At 43.8% G+C, this 18,856-nt stretch overlaps 1 protein-coding gene across 2 annotated transcripts in view; it reads right to left on the bottom strand.

Annotated features, from left to right (window-relative positions):
- LOC147711410 (cGMP-dependent protein kinase 2-like) overlaps positions 1 to 18,856 on the bottom strand; it is a 2,360,133-nt gene that overhangs the window by 800,976 nt on the left and 1,540,301 nt on the right. For both annotated transcript variants that reach the window (XM_086922130.1, XM_086922129.1), the window contains exon 11: positions 14,475 to 14,625. In XM_086922130.1, coding sequence (XP_086778256.1) covers positions 14,475 to 14,625 — 151 coding nt within the window. The remainder of the gene's footprint in view (positions 1 to 14,474; positions 14,626 to 18,856) is intronic.

The following is an 18,856-nucleotide window of genomic DNA, read 5'->3' as shown; positions in this document are numbered from 1 at the left end:
ACCAAATAACTTTGGTCATTGAATCAACAGGGACAGTGAACACTCTAGGATCTGCTGATGAGAGAAATCCCCTTAACATCCTACCTCCGGAACTTAACCCTTTAGCCGAGCCTTTCCCCGATATGATGGAAAATAAAAGGTCATCTAATCGATCAAATGTGGTCGTTGAAAAGGAAAGCGTCGATTCCGCTTTCCTAGATTTCATCCCTTTATTCGATAAGGATCTTGTCATAAATAGATCTGTCCTCTTGCATTGTTTTCGGGAGATCGAAAGTTTAAAATTGATCCAAACTAATGATATAGATATAGTCTCTATTTTAAAATCTGAGGTTGGGAAAGTAGCAAGGGTTAAATTTCACTCCAAAATTATAGTAAATCATATTTTACAATGGTCCGAAGGATTACAATGTAGGGGGATTTATGTTATTCCTTTCTTCTTTAAATCTTGTAATGACAGTCATATAAACCTCCCAATATTCCCTGCTGCAATTATAGGCGACACCGACCAGTCTCTAAAAACTGACAAATTAAAAGAATGAAAGGCATGTAACTTACAAAAACCCTGTCTCTTGTCAATCAAACCTAGCAGAAGAAAGTCACAAATGGAATTGGTTGCCAGGTGTTCTGTCAAGCAAATCTACCTCTATTCCAAAACCGTATTCCTGTCTTTACCACCAACTTAAAAATAATTTCATGGAATACGGCAGGAATAAAAAACAACTCTGAAAAACTAACATATTTATATACATTAGAAGCAGACGTGATCTGTCTCCAGGAGACATGGGTTGATGAAAGATTTCCTATGGTAAAGGACTATTATGTGTTGGATAGCAATGCCATCCCTTCTAGGAGAGGCCATGCTAAGGGTGGAATAGCTTGTCTACTATCGAATAACATAAGATGGAATTTTGCTCATTAATTGGACCCAGATAGACTGTTCCAAGCAATAACTTTGTTAAATCTCATCAATGAAGATCCACAAAACACATTGGTACTGATAAATACCTACATTCCTCCAGATGCTTGTTTTAATGATGGTTTAAAAAAGGTTTTTTCTTTTATTCAGAATCTTTTAGATTCTGATGTTCTCCCTCACATACTGTTATTAGGGGATCTAAACTGTAAAATGTTCAATCATAGCCTAGAATTGTTTAGGAACATACTTAAGGAAGAATCACTACACATACCACAAGCCTTATTCCCTAGTAACATCAAGACCAACAAGAGAGGGAAATTACTACTGGAGGAATCCCTAGAGGCAGATTGTATCATAATAAATAGAAGGCTTCCCTCTGATATTCTAGCTCATTTTACAAATAAATCTAATAACAGTAAATCTGTTAATATTGAATTCATTCTTGATTATGTGGTAGTGGATAGTACTTCCTTTCATCTTTTAAAAGATCTGTTAGTAATTGATACAGAATTTAGTGACCATAAGGTACTTGCAATCTCTGTAAATGTAAATCCACCAGCGGTGGATACGTGGTTTTTAAATAGTGATCAGGTAAATTTTGGAGTTTATTCCGGGAGATGTTATTGGAATTTTAAGGTATAGATGGTTTGACAAGCATTTTAGAGACTGCTGTAGAGAATTTGGTTCACTGGGATGGATGTGTATTAAAATGCTTCTCTGACCTCTTGTATACAGTAATTTTAACTGCAAAGAAACCCCGATCTGTAAAAAAGCCTAAAGCAGTCACTAGCTGTCTTCGTTATCTTAATATTTAAATAAATAAATTGGTAAGGAAGCAATTCCTTATATATACCCCCGAAAAATATCACAGGATCGTCTTACTGAGAAGACGAAGGAATAGGATGAAGGCTAAATTAAAAAGGGGGCAAGAAGACGCTCTTTGGATTAGACTTCGTGAGGCAGTCTATAAGGGTCAAGCTAGGACATTTTGGTCAATAATTGGGGAGGGCTGTGGATTAAGATCTAGACCTCTGCCAATCCCCACTGAAGAGCTTATTTGGGTTGAATACATCGAGAAGTTATACGCTAGTAATGGTAGGCTCACGAAGACAGTAGATTATTAGTGGATAACCTTCTTTATGGCCCTCTGTCAGAAAAGGACATTGAATCAGCGATTAAGGGCCTGCGATCTTCTGGAGAAATGGGTCCGGATGAGCTCTCCATCTCTGTTATAAAACAACATAGTAAGATGTGGACCAAAATTCTGTTTCCAGTTTTTAACTTCTGCTTCTCTAGTAAAACTGTTCCCCCCTCATGGAGGGGAAGCATACTAGTCCTCCTATTTAAGAAGGGAGCACGTAATATGCATCAAAACTATCGTCAAATCGCCCTCCTGGATGCCATAGGCAAGGTTTTTTCAAAATGTATTCTTAAATTAATTCATGAGTGGGTGTCAAGGGATGATATTTTGCCCTTTGAGCAGACTGGGTTTAGGCAGAGACATAGCACCTTAGACAATTTGACAGCATTGCAGGTTATAACAGAGAAATATGTTAAGATTCATGGAGGGAGAGTTTATGGCGCCTTCATAGATTTCTCCACAGCATTTGATGAAGTAGACCGATCTTTGCTGTGGAGGAAGTTATCAAATCTTGGCATGCCATCCACTCTCCTGGAGTTAACACAAGCATTACATTCTGAAACCTGGTGTAGAGTTCTGTTAGGTGGGGAAAGAGGCCTATCACAAGAAATCAAAACAGCAAATGGGTTAAAACAAGGCTGCTTATTTGCCCCTCTATTGTTTTCCCTTTATATAACCGATCTACCCCACGCTTTGTCTGTAAGTGATGGAATAGCTCCAATGTTGGTGGGTGTCCCAATTGTTTGTCTAATGTATGCAGACGATATACTGATTCTCGATCTAACACCGAAAGGTCTAAATAACCATCTGCACGCTCTACATAAATTTGCCGAAGCACACCACTTGACGATAAATGTTTCAAAAAGCAAAGTAATGTGCATGACGGGAAGAAAAAAATTGAAATATGCGAATTTCCCATGGTCCATAGGGGGACAGAGATTAGAAGTGGTACAATCTTATGTCTTCCTCGGAAAAATTGTTATGGGTAATTTAAGCGAGAAGGCTCATATAGCCAATAATACTCGGAAAACAATTATTCAAGGTAAAAGTCTAGTCTCTTTATATAAGGCTACTGGTAGACGGCATTTTGCTATCTTGTTGGAAGTATATCGTGCAAATATTTCTGCATCTTTATTATATGGCATGGACATAGTAGATATAAAAACTTGGGGTTTCCTAAACTCTACGGAAGGCAACATTCTGCATAGACTCATCATGGTTAATACTGCGTGCTCTACAGGGTCCAAGGTTTAGCTGGAATAGTACGCTGGGTTTTTAACCCTTTTGATGCTGATGACGAGCTCAGCTCGTCATCACCCACGGGTGTCGTGTGCTGATGACGAGCTGAGCTCGTCATGGAAACAGCAAAATGGCATTTTCCAGCACAGGGGGGGAAAATGGCCAGCAGTCATGTGGTTAATATTGCACAGGGGGACCCAGGCACCCTAAGATATATCATAAAAACTGAGTTGCTTGGAAACCTCAAAGAATATTCAACAATTGTAAACATTTTCAGAACTGCAGTTGATATTCTTGAACTTGACTAATCTGTTTTATTTACCTTATCCACACATCAGTTGAAATCTATCCTGAAATCGGCCTCTTGGGAACTAAGCTTCAGGTTGGACAGGGAATCACGTACCTTGAAAAAAGGTGCTCATCTGGCCGTAGATTCCTGCCAAATGAGAATTGCCCAACCATATGTCACCTGGAATCTCCATCATGGGGTACGGCGATTCTTCCTTTTATTAAGGCAGGATCCACTTCCATTGAACTCTTTGACATCCAGATGGTATGGCTCTTCAGCTTTATGTGATCTTTGTAATAATGCTAATCAGGATATAAATCATATTCTTTTTGTGTGCCCAGCTTTACTTGCATCCAGGCGCAAGTGGCTGAGAACTATCTGTCTTCAATTGGGTATTTCCTCTGCTATCTCTTTTTTTGATGCCATTCACAATCCCCCTGATGAACTGTTTTGTTATAAAAATTTTAACTTCTTTAAAACTTTTTTAACTTTATATTAATTAAGGTTGGAAATGTATATTGCTATTTTTTATTGAATAATGACTGTATGTAAATGTACTTAACTGTTTAAATTTTTATGTGGATCTCATTTGAGTTCCGTAATCATAAATAAATAAACTTGAAACTTGAAACTTGAATATAGGTCCAAAAATTGGCAAACAATGTTAGATGGAATAAATACAAATAATATATGGTCATTTTGGTAACTGGTAAAGGGGGAGAAATGTACAGGAGGAAATGTGGTGTTTAGTGGGAGAAGATGATTGGGTTAACCATCTGAGTACGTTGTATAATGGTAAGAGGATAAAGAAGACCTTGGACATAAGGTCTAAGGATACAGAACAACTAAAGCCATTTTCAAAATATAAAAGAAACCATCTGTTCTTTAAAATTAATTAAAGCAGCAGGGCTAGATAACCTCCTAGCAATTATATAAAAAAATAATAAAGACTGGTGGGCAAGTTTACTAAATGTGACCTTCCTTAATATTTTAACCTCTGGGATCTTCCCAGATAGTTGGAAGGGGGCATTGTCACACCAATTAATAAAAAGGAGGATGCCACACTGCCTCAGAATTATGGTCATATAAGCCTGTTAGAAGTGAGGCAGAAAGTATTCTCTAAGATGTTGTTAGGCGTCTTGAAGACCTGGGCAGAACAGTACAATTTGATACCAATAGAGCAAGGTGGGTTCAAGGAGGTCCACTCAACCATAGACCATTATCTTAGTAAATGGGCAATGGCAAAAAAGGCAATGGAAGTGTGAGGCAATCGGTTCTGCAGTTTTGTTGATTTCAGAGCTGCCTTCGACTACATAGATTGCAATCTGTTGTAGTCTATGCTGGCAAAGCTCGGAATCAACAAAACAGTTCTCTCATTAATTCAGGAAATGCATTCACAGAACTGGGCCAGGGTAATTCTGGATACCCTTGGAAACTTATCTAAGAATGGATTACGGCAGGGCTGTGTTTTAGCCCCATTGTTATTCTCTTTGTTCCTCTCTGACTTGCTCAATATACTGAATAAGGCTGGTGGATTAAGCCTTAAGAGGGGGGAGGCATATATCATGTCTAATATACGCAGATGATTTAGTGATAACAGACATGACAGAATTGGGCCTGCAAAAAAACTGGACACTTTTCACGACTATTGCCAAAAAAACGCTCCACGGTTAATTTAGAAAAGACTAAAATAATGGTGCTGGGTAAAAGAAAGAGCCTTTTTTATTGGAAGCTAGGAAAGGTCAGAGTCAAAGAAGTGGACAAATATAAATATTTGGGTATGTGGTTCGACAGTAAGTTAAATTGGAGGTATCACATACAGTCATTAAAAGCAAAGGCTCTTTCTTCAGTATGGGACCTTAAACAATTTAAGCAGATGTATGGAGGCCCTTACCTGCGGCCAATTTTATCAGCTTTAATGCAATGGTCCGCCCACAATTCCAATACGGTGTAGAGGTCTTATACAGTGGTGGCAAACAGGATTGGAATTTAGAATAGGGTAAATGTGTGAAGCAGCTTCTTGATCTCCCTTCGTAAACTATGATACAGGCTGTGAGAGTAGAATGTCAACTTACAGCATGGAATTATCGGGGATTGCAAGCTTCACTGAACTTCTGGCAGAGAATGAATAGAGAAGGGCCGCACAAAATATCAAATCTTTGTAAAAGAGAACTAGAGGAAAGCAAACTGAATTGGGCATCCGAAGCTAGACGTAAGTTAGATAAGTTATGCGCTAAACTCTCCTTAGAACGAGCTCAATGGAAATCAGGGCAGCAGATTTCCAAGCAGGTGTTACAGCTATTAGCAAAAATTAAGGCCCCAGAAGAAGACCTATGTTACAGCCCTTTGCTGGGGCAGCTGTGCGCTTTACAAGCATACAACATTTAACATTTAACTGTACTTTTTTAAAGGATTTTATTGAATGGATTACAGTTTCTAGGGTTGTGCAGTTTGTATAATTGGCTTTTTATTTATAAGTTGTATTGTGCCACTTTTCTTTTTTTTATGGCAAAACTCGGCAAAAAAATAAATATATTAACAACAACCCAACCTATTTGCAAGATGGACTCCTATACACTGAGGCCAGAAACCCCACTTCTGCTGCCACTAGGAGGGTGGTAGTGCCTCAGCAGTTTAGAGAGGTTTTCCTGCCAGTGGCCCAAGATATTCCCCCAGCTGGGCATCTTGGCCAGAACAAAACCTGGAATTGGTTGGTTAACAATTTCTTCCGGCCAGAAACACCCCAGATGGTAAAGGAGTTTTGCAACTCATGTCCCGCCTGTCAGACCAGTGTCATGGCAGGTAGCCACAAGAAGCCTCCCTTAAATCCACTTCCAGTGGTTGGGGATACCCTTTAAAGGGTAGGGATTGATATCGTTGGTCCCCTTGACCCTCCAACAGCATCAGAGAATATGTTTATTCTTGTGGTAGCGAATCATGCCACCATGAACCTTGAAGCAATTTCACTAATGACCACCACTGCACCTGCAGTGGCCAAGGCCCTCCTTGGTATTTTTACTAGGGGTGGCTTTCCTAAGAAGGTAGTTTCAGGCAGAGGTATACACTTTATATCGCCATACTAGAAACACATGTGGGACGGCCTATAGGTTCACTACATCATGCCATCTGCAGACAAATGGGCTTGAGAAGGATTTAACAAGACATTAAAAGGCATGATTGGTGGACTCCCTGAAAAACACAGAAGGAGATGGGATGTCTTACTACTTTGCCTATTTTTTGCTTACAGAGAGGTGCACAAAAGGGAGTAGAGTTTCCACCTTTGAACTTTTGTTTGGACACCCTGTAAGAGGACCTATATGTCTTGTCTAGAAGGATGGGAGAGACCCGTCCAGAAACAAAAGCAAGACACTGTGGATTAAGTGTTGGCCTTCCTTCAAGGATGGCTGAGCACATGGAAAAAGCAGACGGAAACCTTGAGGCCAGCCAAGAGCTCCAGAAGCTTTGGTATGATCAAAAGGCTGCCAAGGTGCGGTTCCAACCTGTGCAGAAGTTGTGGGGTTTGAACCTGTGGCACCTGGGGCCCTCCAGGACATATGGACTGGGCCCTACCTTATCCTTGAATGAAAAGGGGAGGTCACCTTATAAATTGCCCTTGGCACATGTAGAAACCTCGCAAGGGTGATAAATATAAATCGCCTTAAACCCTACAAGAACAGGGCTGATGTGACCATGCGCATGGTCACAGATGAGGAACAGGAGGTAGAGAATGAGCCACTCCCTGATCTATTTTCCCACAACCCTAAAGATGAGTCAGTTAATAGAGTGATCTTTTCAGGCATCCTCACTGCCCAACAGCAAAGGAAGGTAGGGAAGTAGCAGGGAAGGAACAGTAGGAATAGCAAGGAAGTCCCAACTCAGTTTGCTGACCTCTTTTCTTTGACCTCTGTCAGAATAACTGATGTACACTAATCCGTCCGGAAAAAGCACGAGCCGTACGCGTGTTTTCCTCCTGAATCGTATAGCTGGACGAGCGAGCAAGTACGATGCGAGCAACGCAAAATTCACCAACCGAATCGTTTCCGGGTCCAAACTGCTCCGTACGTCTCGACCGTAAGCAAACCGTGCCCTGCAATGGATGTGATTTACGACTGAGCCAGTACGATGCACGCGTCCGACAGCCGGTTTGAGGCGAAGTTTACTGCTCGCAAAACGTCCGGGACGTTGCCGTTGGGGGTCCGCGTCGGACCCCCTGTCACCCGCAGCTGACGACTTGGACACAGGGGGAGACCCAAGGGTCTCCCCAACACAGGCATGTACTGTATGGATGGCACTGACGTACTCACTGTAGGGACGCCTTTGTGCAAGACATGCCCATTCAGTCAATGGGAACCCATGTACGTGTCGTACAACCGGCTCCTATTGACTTCTATGGGTGTCCGACCAAACTGAGTACGGCAGCATGCGGCCGCTTCGTACTCGCTCAGTCGGACTGCAGGAGTCCGGCTCAGTCGGAAAACACTCTGGTTACGGCACGGCTGGAGAGCTTTCCTACCCAGATCCGAATTGGGCCCATAATGTGGACACTGGTGACAGCCTACCTGCCAAAAACAAAATATACAGGCAGTCTGACCATATTAAGGAAAGCATCAAAACTGGGGTAAGCAAGATGCTGGAGTTAGGTGTCACTGAACTCTCAGAGAGCCCCTGGGCTAGTCCAGTTGTGTTAGTCCCCAAGCCTCATTCCCAGTGTGTAATGAAAGAAATTCGTTTTTTTGTGGACTACAGGGGCATCTTTGTAGTCATAAAAACAGATGCACATCAAATTCCAAGAGCTAATGAGCTGATTGACAGGTTGGGGGAGAATAAGAGTACTAGCAGATATGTCTGACTCCTGGAGCAAAAAAAACAAGCAGCATTTTCCACTCCAGATACGCACTTCCAGTTCACTGTAGTGCGCTTTGGTTTGAAGAATGCCTCTGCTACCTTTGAAACATTGGTTAGCAAAGTCCATGCTGGATTGAAATCCTATTGTGCAGCTTGATGATATTGCTGTCTTTAGCTCCACCTGGCAGGATCACCTGATCCACCTTCAAAAAGTACTGGAGGCTCTGCTGAAAGCAGGCCTCACTATCAAGGCAAGCAAATTACAGATCGGGCTGGGCAACATTGTATACTTTGGCCCACTTGTAAGTGGAGGCCAGGTGAAGCCACTAGTGCCTAAAATCAAGACCATTCTGGATTCGGAATCTCCAACCACCCAGACCCAAGTCAGGGCACTCCTTGGCTTGACTGGGTACTACAGGAGGGTTGTGAAGGGATATGGATCTATTGTGGCCCCCCTCACCGAATTGGCCTCCAAGAAATTGCCAAAAAGATTAACTGGATAGTGTGCTGTCAAAAGGAGTTTAAAAGGGGGTGGTGATGGACGGAGCATCTGAATCAATCAATCACTCACACCCAGTCAAAAGATCTGGGTTTAATTAGTGGACTAAAGAACGGTGATGGAGTAAACCCAGATCTTTAGACTGGGTGTGAGTGTTTGATTGATTCAGATGCTCCGTCCATCACCACCCTCTTTTGTACTGCTTTTGTCCGCCATAAGGGTGGCAGGGTATGCTCAGACGTGAGTCCCTTGCTCATTTTGCCACTGGATTCAAGCAAGCCGGGCTGAAGACTTCTGGAATGACAGAAACCGGTCCTCGGAAGCTTGTTTCTGGTCCAGGGAAGACATGGCTTGGCAGTTCGGGCTGGACTGTTCCCATGAGGCACAGAGTCAGACTGATTTGCATATAGCCATGTCTGAACTGGGGTGGCAGAGTGAACTAAAGAACGGTGATGGATTAAACCCAGATCTTATGACTGGGTGTGAGTGTTTGATTGATTCAGATGCTCCGTCCATCACCACCCCCTTTTGTACCGCTTTTGGCTGCCATAAGTGTGGCAGGGTATGCTCAGACGTGAGTCCCTTGCTCACTTTGCCACTGGATTCAAGCAAGCCGGGCTGAAGACAGCTGGAATGCCAGAAACCAGTCCTCGGAAGCTTGTTTCCGGTCCAGGGAAGACATGGCTTGGCAGTTTGGGCTGGACTGTTCCCATGAGGCACAGGGTCAGACTGATTTGCATATAGCCATGTCTGAACTGGGGTGGCAGAGTGGGCTAAAGAACGATGATGGATTAAACCCAGATCTGTTGACTGGGTGTGAGTGTTTGATTGATTCAGATGCTCCGTCCATCACCACCCCCTTTTGTACCGCTTTTGGCCGCCATAAGTGTGGCAGGGTATGCTCAGACGTGAGTACCTTGCTCACTTTGCCACTGGATTCAAGCAAGCAGGGCTGAAGACGGCTGGAATGCCAGAAACTGGTCCTCGGAAGCTTGTTTACGGTCCAGGGAACACATGGCTTGGCAGTTCGGGCTGGACTGTTTCCATGAGGCACAGGGTCAGACTGATTTGCATATAGCCATGTCTGAACTGGGGTGGCAGAGTGAGCTAAAGAACGGTAATTGATTAAACCCAGATCTTTTGACTGGGTGTGAGTGTTTGATTGATTCAGATGCTCTGTCCATCACCACCCCATTTTGTACCGCTTTTGGCTGCCATAAGTGTGCCAGGGTATGCTCAGACGTGAGTCCCTTGCTCACTTTGCCACTGGATTCAAGCAAGACGGACTGAAGACGGCTGGAATGCCAGAAACCGTTCCTCGGAAGCTTGTTTCCGGTCCAGGGAAGACATGGCTTTTCAGTTCCGTCTGGACTGTTCCCATGAGGCACAGGGTCAGACTGATTTGCATATAGCCATGTCTGAACTGGGGTGACAGAGTGGGCTAAAGAACGGTGATGGATTAAACCCAGATCTTTTGACTGGGTGTGAGTGTTTGATTGATTCAGATGCTCTGTCCATCACCACCCTCTTTTGTACCGCTTTTGTCCGCCATAAGGGTGGCAGGGTATGCTCAGACGTGAGTCCCCTGCTCACTTTGCCACTGGATTCAAGCAAGCCAGGCTGAAGATGGCTGGAATGCCAGAAATCGGTCCTTGGAAGCTTGTTTCCGGTCCAGGGAAGACATGGCTTGGCAGTTCGGGCTTGACTGTTCCCATGAGGCACAGGGTCAGACTGATTTGCATATAGCCATTTCTGAACTGGGGTGGCAGAGTGGGCTAAAGAACGGTGATGGATTAAACCCATATCTTTTGACTGGGTGTGAGTGTTGGATTAATTCAGATGCTCCGTCCATCAACACCCCCTTTTGTACCGCTTTTGGCTGCCATAAGTGTGGCAGGGTATGCTCAGACGTGAGTCCCTTGCTCACTTTGCCACTGGATTCAAGCAAGCCAGGCTGAAGATGGCTGGAATGCCAGAAATCGGTCCTTGGAAGCTTGTTTCCGGTCCAGGGAAGACATGGATTGGCAGTTCGGGCTGGACTGTTCCCATGAGGCACAGGGTCAGACTGATTTGCATATAGCCATGTCTGAACTGGGGTGGCAGAGTGGGCTAAAGAACGGTGATGGATTAAACCCAGATCTTTTGACTGGGTGTGAATGTTTGATTGATTCAGATGCTCCGTCCATCACCACCCCCTTTTGTACCATCAAAAGGAGTTTGACACCTTAAAAGAAGCCATGTGCTCAGCAACCATTCTAAAGATTCCAGATTATACCAAGCAGTTCATAGTGCAGACAGATGCCTCTGAACATGGGAAAGGAGTCGGCCTATTCCAGACAAATGATGATGGCCATGACTAACCTGTTGCTTTTATAAGCAGGAGACTTCTCCCCAGAAAGCAGTAGTGGAGTGCCATAGAGAGGGAAGACTTTGCTGTGATTTGGTCCCTGAAGAAGCTGAGACCATACTTATTTGGTTTTCACTTCATTGTCCAAACTGACCACAGACCTCTCATATGTCTTATGCGGATAAAAAGAGAAAACCCCAAATTGTTAAGGTGCTCAATATCTCTGCAGGGAATAGGCTTACAGTGGAATACATTCTTGGGACTGACCATACCTTTCCAGGTTCTTCTACTTAGAAGGTGAAGACTCTCTAGGGAAATTTTAGTTTCATCCTCTTTTGTTTGGTGGAGGTCATGTAGGAAAGTGGCCTTTTTGCATGATTAGCCTACAATTTTTGTCAATGCTTGGTGTGACTTTGAACTGTAAGTGCACTGGGGCCCTGCTAACCAGGTTTCCTGTGCCAGATCTCCTTCCCAAAACACTATACCATGATTGGCACAACTTCGGCTACTCCTGTACGTCCCTAGTAAGTAGTACCCCAGGTACCTAGGACATGGGTACTGAAAAGGGCCCCCTGGGGTGACAGCACTGGTTGTGCCACTCCGGGGAACCCTCACCGAGGTTATGCACTCTTCTATTGCAGGCTGCATGTCTTGGTGCAGGAAAATCCTGAGAGTCGATATGGCACACAGCCCTGTGTGCCATGTCTCCCATGCACTGCATAAGATATGGGTAAGTCACCCCTACTTCAGGCCTTTAGCCCTAAGGCAGGGTGCACTATATCCTATGTGTTGACATACCTGCATGAACAGATATGCCCGTACAATGTCCTGTCTATCCAGGGATTTTGTAAGTGAACAGGGAAGCCATAACATACTTACATGAGCTGGATACTTGTCAACATGAGTTTCCAAACTTCATGATGGCTTCCCTGATTTCTAAGATGTTTGGTACCAAACATCTTGTCTTATTAAATCCTCACTGATGCCAGTAATGGATTTATTAATAAATTCACACAGGAGACCCTTTTAGAGAGCCCCTCAAAAAACTAACCAAGTACTGGTGTGGTTTCTGATTGGTTTGTGCCAGTCTGCCACTGCCAGACATGCTTTTGACCTCATGGGGTGAGAGCCGGCACTCTCAGAGGACAAAAACAAAGCCTGCTCTGGGTGTAGGTGCTTCACACCTCCCTGAGGACAGGATGGCCTTCCAGGGTGGGAAGCTTCAAAGGCAATGTCCCCTTTGAAATCCATCCCATGTACCTCAAGATAGTGGAGGAGGCCAAGCCCCCTTTCCTGCTCCACTTTTGGCAGGAGGAAAGGTAGGAAAATTAGTTAGATGAGGAGAAGGGTCCACACTTAGCAGATACCACCCCTAGGGCAGTCAATGTGAAACCCTCTCCTGAATTTCCACCATCTTGGAATGGTGGAGAAGCCTCCAATCAGGGTTAGGGTAGTGCCCCTTCCTTTGGACAGGGTCACTAAAGGGTATAGACACCCTAAAGGTAAGCTGCCCATTGGCTACTACTTGTCTCCCCTTGTAACACCCATCACTTCAGTATTTTGGTGGCATCCCAACACCTGAATGTCAGATTTGATGGACAAGAGAAGCCCAGGACAAAGAAGACACGCTGCACAACAATTGAAGCCCTGATGCAGAATAAAAAGGTTCCAAACCCTGCCTGTTGCTCCAAGAACTTGTCCTGAAACCTGCAAGGACTCAAGAACCCAGGAGCACTTCCAGCCTTCAAGAAATTGCCAATATGCTCCCTTGGAGTGAAGGCATCACTCCCCTGCACACCGCAAGCACTGATCCCATGAATTCCAGTTTGTCGGCTTGTTGCCCCTGAAAACCTCAACAGCAAATCAAGAAGAGGTACATCAGCTCCACAGTGTCAGATCTGCCTCTCCACCATGATTGGAGGCACCCAGACCTTCAGAGCCACGGCATTCCAATACCCGTGGTACTGGACACCAAGAAAAAGGGTCCACACCAGACTCCTGAGGCACCAGAAGCAAGCACTCATTGAGGGATGTTGAGCCCCCCGAGATCCACTTCCTGAGTGTTCCAGCTGTCCCAAGATTGCTGCTCCAAGTTGCCTGCTCCTGACAGTGAGGACCTCAAGATGCACTACGCCGGGTTGACCTGTTTGCTCTGTACCCAGCTCTGCCAGCACTGACCAACCAGCTCTGCTCCCATGGTCCCTAAGTCCTTATGACTTCCTCTCTCCAAGGAAACCCACTGGACTTTCCTGTAATCCCATCTGTGCAGTGTGTTTTCAAGTGGCACCCATCGTCTTCGCTCACCAGCTTCCAGGACACTCAGGGCTCAGCTGCGAACCGATCCGGGATGCTAACAAACTTCTCCTGCTGGAACATTGTACCTGGTCTCCACATCAACCTAAAATGAGCAGGTGAACTTTGTGAAAACATTGCCATATTTTATATGGATTTTTCTGCTTTTTCCCCATTGCTTCCTATGGTGCGAAATAGCACACAAATGTGATATATTTTCAAAACTTTGAAAAATCGTAACTACCAAAGTACTTACCTGAGAACGGTGTTCTTGGTCTTACAAATTACATAAAAATTGAGTTTATTTTTATAAATTAGTCTCAAATTTATTTTTGAGTGTGTGTATGATTTATTGCCTCTGTGAGTACAACAAATGCTTAACACTACCCTCTGAAAAGCCTAACTGCTTGCTCACACTACCACAAAAAGAGCATTAGGAATATCTGCTTTTACCTCTGCTTACCTATTGGGGATCCACTTGACTCTCTGCACTGTGCACTTTGTTTTAGTACACTATATAGAGAGCCCGCTTCCTACATGGAACCATTGCTGTTCATACATATTTTATTGCCCCTTGTTCTGAGTCAGTCGGGTTGCCCCTGTTGTGTGGCAATTCTTCATTTTGACGAAGAAAAGTCAGACTTGGGGGCTTTTCTGCACACTAAATAAAACAACTCGTAGTATAGGAATTTACCAGGTGCGGAAAATGCCTTGCCCTGTTTCATTCCACTTGTAATTGGGGCTAAATTGTTGTGGATGTATTGATCAAAAGACTGCCCATCCATGTAATTATTATCAGTGGTGCACATCTTCATAAACCTCTTACAACTATTTTAATAAGACCAAATATATACAACAAAAAGGGCCCATGTTTCAACTAACACATTTGTGATGTTGTAGTCTTACCAGCTCCACACGGCCAAATCCTCCTGTTCCAAGAGTGGTGATCACATCCAGATAACGGAAGGGTGAGGTGCAAGAAAACCGAGCTACTGTCTCTTTCAATTGGTTGGCCTCTGTGTTCTCCCATGAACTGGACAGCACTGGAGTCAGTGGCCTGTTAAGTAATAAAGTGTCATTGGTATTAGCGCCGACTTAAGAAGTAAACAAAACAATCCTTTACTCTGCTTATCCTGCGAGTGCTAACCTTTACAGCCTTACTCTCCCTAATATTCCCATACTTGACCACAATGCAAACACAATCAAGTCTTAGCATGTATTCAGGAAGTGCTTCAGCCACATGATGCTAATCTGCAAAGTCAATTATTAAACACGCATATTCATTAATGCAAGATATGATTAGGAAGCATGAACTGAGAGTGTCATTTAAATAGTAATTATTTGTTTGTAAGGCAGTGGGCCTGTTAGAAATGGGGTTTCTAGTTGGCTAGGCTATGCACCTTAGCCATGCAGAGACCACCACTATAGTGAGGGTAAGTAAGCTAAACACCTAAGATAACCTCTGCTCACAACCCTTGGTAGCTTAGCACAGAGCAGTCAGGCTTATCCCAGAGGCAGTGTGTAAAGTACTTGTATACGCACACACACACACACACACACACATACACACACACAGTAAAACAGTAAAAACACTACAAAAGGAGTCCACGCCAGTTTAACAAATAGCCTATATTTGTCTGAATCAAACAATACAAAAATGGCAAAAATCCAACATGCACATATCATATCACTTTTTAAAGATTTGGGCTTGGCAAGTGTATGTGCGTGCCAGGTCGAAATGGCAGTTCAAAACGGCACACACAGTTTGCAGGGCTTCTCATGCGGGTCGCACAATCAGTGCACTTTAGCCCTGGTCAGCAGTGAAAAGGTGCCCAGAGTCCTAAAATCAGCAAAAACGAAATACAACACCCAGACAAAAAAAGGAGGTCAGAGGGAAAAATACTGAGGAATCCACACCAAAAGATGCCAGGTCTAACAGTAACATGTTAAATAAAAATCTGGTGGATGCCCTTTCCACTGTATCAATGTGCATTATAGTCAATGGCAAGATAACAAGGGGTATCTGCCATGTTTTGATGGTTCACTCTGTCTGACAATCTCTAACTAGACTTTTGGTATTCATAGAAGGCATTTCGGAGTCCTAAAGTTAGGAGTCCTAACTTTACTACTACTAAATTGAAAAAAATCCTAATTTTAAGACTTTCGGTATTCACAGAAGGCATTTACGAGTCCTAAAGTTAGGAGTCCTAACTTTACTACTTCTAAACTGTGAAAAATCCTAACTTTAGGACTTTCGGTATTCACAGAAGGCATTTAGGAGTCCTAAAGTTAGGGCTTGCAATTTGGTTAAGAACCTCCTTGGTTCTACTTCAAAGATTATTGATGTTGTGCCCCCTGACGTGCTATATGTGCTTTTCTAAATTTCCAGATGATTTCTCATTATGGTTGTATAATGTCTATTGTAGGCACGAGGGCAATGTAACTGGTCTAACTGTTACTGATGTAATTCATAAACACCTTTAATCTCTCCAGGTTGATGCTTATAGATTTGCGCCAGGGAATTTTAATTGCAATTTTGAACCCCTTGGTATTACCACCGAAGCACTTAGAGTAGAAGAGGATGAAATATGAGCAATTCCAGAGCTTACACTCCAACTGATTAAAAAATGGGAAGCTGCAGTTCTAAAAATACATACTTTTACCCTCAACAATGGCCTCTGAGCCTGGAATGAGTGGACACCATCAGATAAAAAAAGGGATGGTTAACTTCAATCGGCAAGGAGGGGCTAGTTGTATTGATTACATTTTGAGAGATGCCAGGCTGTGATTGTGGGTAATTGACATGGAGTGGTATCCAGGCAGGAAAGTGACTATAACACCTTGGACCTCTCCTTATGTCTATTGAGACCTAGTAACTATCACACTAGATGACCTAGAACCCCTAAACAGGTGTTTTTTTCCTACCAGTAACAGACGCAGGCTGAGATGGCTCATTATTGCTGCTACAGCTGTTATACAGGCCCAGCTGTGAGAGGCCATTGCTATAGTCTTGGAAGCCGTTTTGGCTCTATGAGGGAACTCAATTGTAATCTTAGTATGGAAGGCTCTAGTGTTTTGCTTGTAGCCGGCCAGTCCCTCCAGATTGATTGTGCTTCCAGCCCTATCACCATGAGTGAAGTTTCTGTGGCCATCGATTGGATCACACCAAGGAAAGCACCAGGGCTTGATAAAGTGCCTGGGCACCTGTTCAAAGGCGAGATGGAGATTTGGTGCCCATATTTTGCCGTCTCTTTAACAGTATTATGAACCGGCTTGCCATGCCAGGGACTTGGGTAGGGGCTGAAATTGTCCCAACATACAAGAAGAGCCTTAGGTCTGCCCTGTCAAATTATAGCCCTATTAGCCTAATCAACAGCTCACAGAAGCTTTTACCCGAATCCTGTTGAGAAGACTTCAAGTCTGGATTGAGGAAGTGGATGTGTTGACTACCCTCAAGCAGGGTTTAGGCGTTTAGGCTGAAACTAGCACTATTGATCAAGTGCTACTATTAGAAATAATCTATTGGGAATATGTCACACAGGGGTGGGCGTCTCTAACCCATTTTTGTCAACCTACAGTCTGCTTTTGACTTAGTTTAAACGGAGGGTTTCTTGGTAGTTTTAAGCAAAATGGGGGTTCTGAAATACCTAATTGAGGTGTTCAGGAGGCTCTATCTGGATAACTATGCGTACGTTAGGTATGGCCCTGCGAGCGAATACACAGATCCCATTCCAGTGTCTCAGGGGGTAAGACAGATGTGCGTACTAGCCCCCACTATATTTCTGTTATACATTAATGACTTGGTAAACATGCTAAAGCAATGTAAGTATGATGCCACGCGTCTGGCCAACAGGAAGGTCCAGGCCCTCCTGCATGCGAATGACACTCTACTGGTCTTGAGATCCCCAATGGGTATCTAAAATCTCCTGGACCAGTTTGGGGTCTTCTGCAGGCAGAGAGGACTGGGGATCAATAATAACAAGACAAAACATATGGTGTTGAACCCCTGCCAGATGGCCAGGTCACATCCAGTCTTTAATGTTAGCCAACTGGAGAGGGTTTGCACATTTGAACATCTGGGGCTCACTCTTTAAGAGCAGTTTGGCTGGTCACCTCAGATTCACAAGTCCAAACTCAGACTGGAATATTACACTGGTGGCCTTCAGAGAGCCTTGAAGACTTTTGTTCGATGACACCTGTATTGCAAAGCCCTGTAAGGTGGGTGGGTCCCTATATGGTGGGGTACTTAGGGGGCATGTCAATGCCAATGACCTTGAACAGACACAAAATTGTTTTCTCTGGCTCCTCACCAATCTTACTCCTTGTTCTCCACTAGTGCCACTCCGTTTAGATCTTGGCATTTGTCAGCTCACCCTTAGAGTAAAACTCAGACCCTTGATGTACTGGAGGAGGATCTGGTCCTCAGCACATCTATTACCTTATCAGCTGGGTCTGTATGAAATCACAAAATTCCCTGATGCCACCAGAGTCCCCTGGTTGGGATGTATTAAGCATTCACTTAAGGAGATCGGGTGCAGCAACATGTGGGCCTACCCAGAAAAGTCTAGTGGCATTTCCAAGTCTATGTTCAAGGAGAAGTACTGGAGATATGTAGATGGTAGATTCCATGGTTCTGGGGGGACAGGAACCCTGACCTCTATCTTTCCGGAATCTAAAGATACTTTTTTAGGGGAAATGTACATGGACACAATTGAGCCTTTGGCTGCTAAGACATTTGACCTTATGTTTCGAAGATGGACCTTACTGCTTCGATCATTTACTGCAAAGTGGCTGCGCCCCCTTGCTGATGCTGAACCTGACCTAAGTTGTCCATTCTGCCAGAGGCCAAAGAAACTGTAGACCATGACCTGTTCTTTTGTCCGCAGTACTCTGCAAATAGCAGAAAATGGACCCTACTGCTGTGCCACTATCTGTGCATCAGGGACTACAAAATTGCAACTAGGGTATTTAGGGCAGACACTGTTCAACCAATTATTTTTGCTGTCTCCCCGTTTTTTGCATATATGTGGAGACACAGACAGAAAAAGTCTGCCCTGTTGTTTAGTGTCTAGTACCTAAGATCCCTGTGTCTTCAAGTTGCATTCCGCTGTTTTTCATGATTTTACAAAAGTTTCTTTTACTAGTTTTCAAATATTGACTTCTGGTACATGCAGTAGTGCAGAATAGGTATAGGAGTTTTTTAATGAATTTTAGTTTTGCTTTTTAAAATTGCTGTGTTTCCCTCATATGCTGCTGGTTTTATCTGTGGATCCTTTTAATTATCTTAT

Source organism: Lissotriton vulgaris, chromosome 5 (assembly GCF_964263255.1).
Source record: "Lissotriton vulgaris chromosome 5, aLisVul1.2, whole genome shotgun sequence".
NCBI classification, from domain to species: Eukaryota; Metazoa; Chordata; class Amphibia; order Caudata; family Salamandridae; genus Lissotriton; species Lissotriton vulgaris.
Note: the sequence above shows the minus strand (reverse complement) of the source record. Positions and strands in the feature narration are given on the sequence as shown.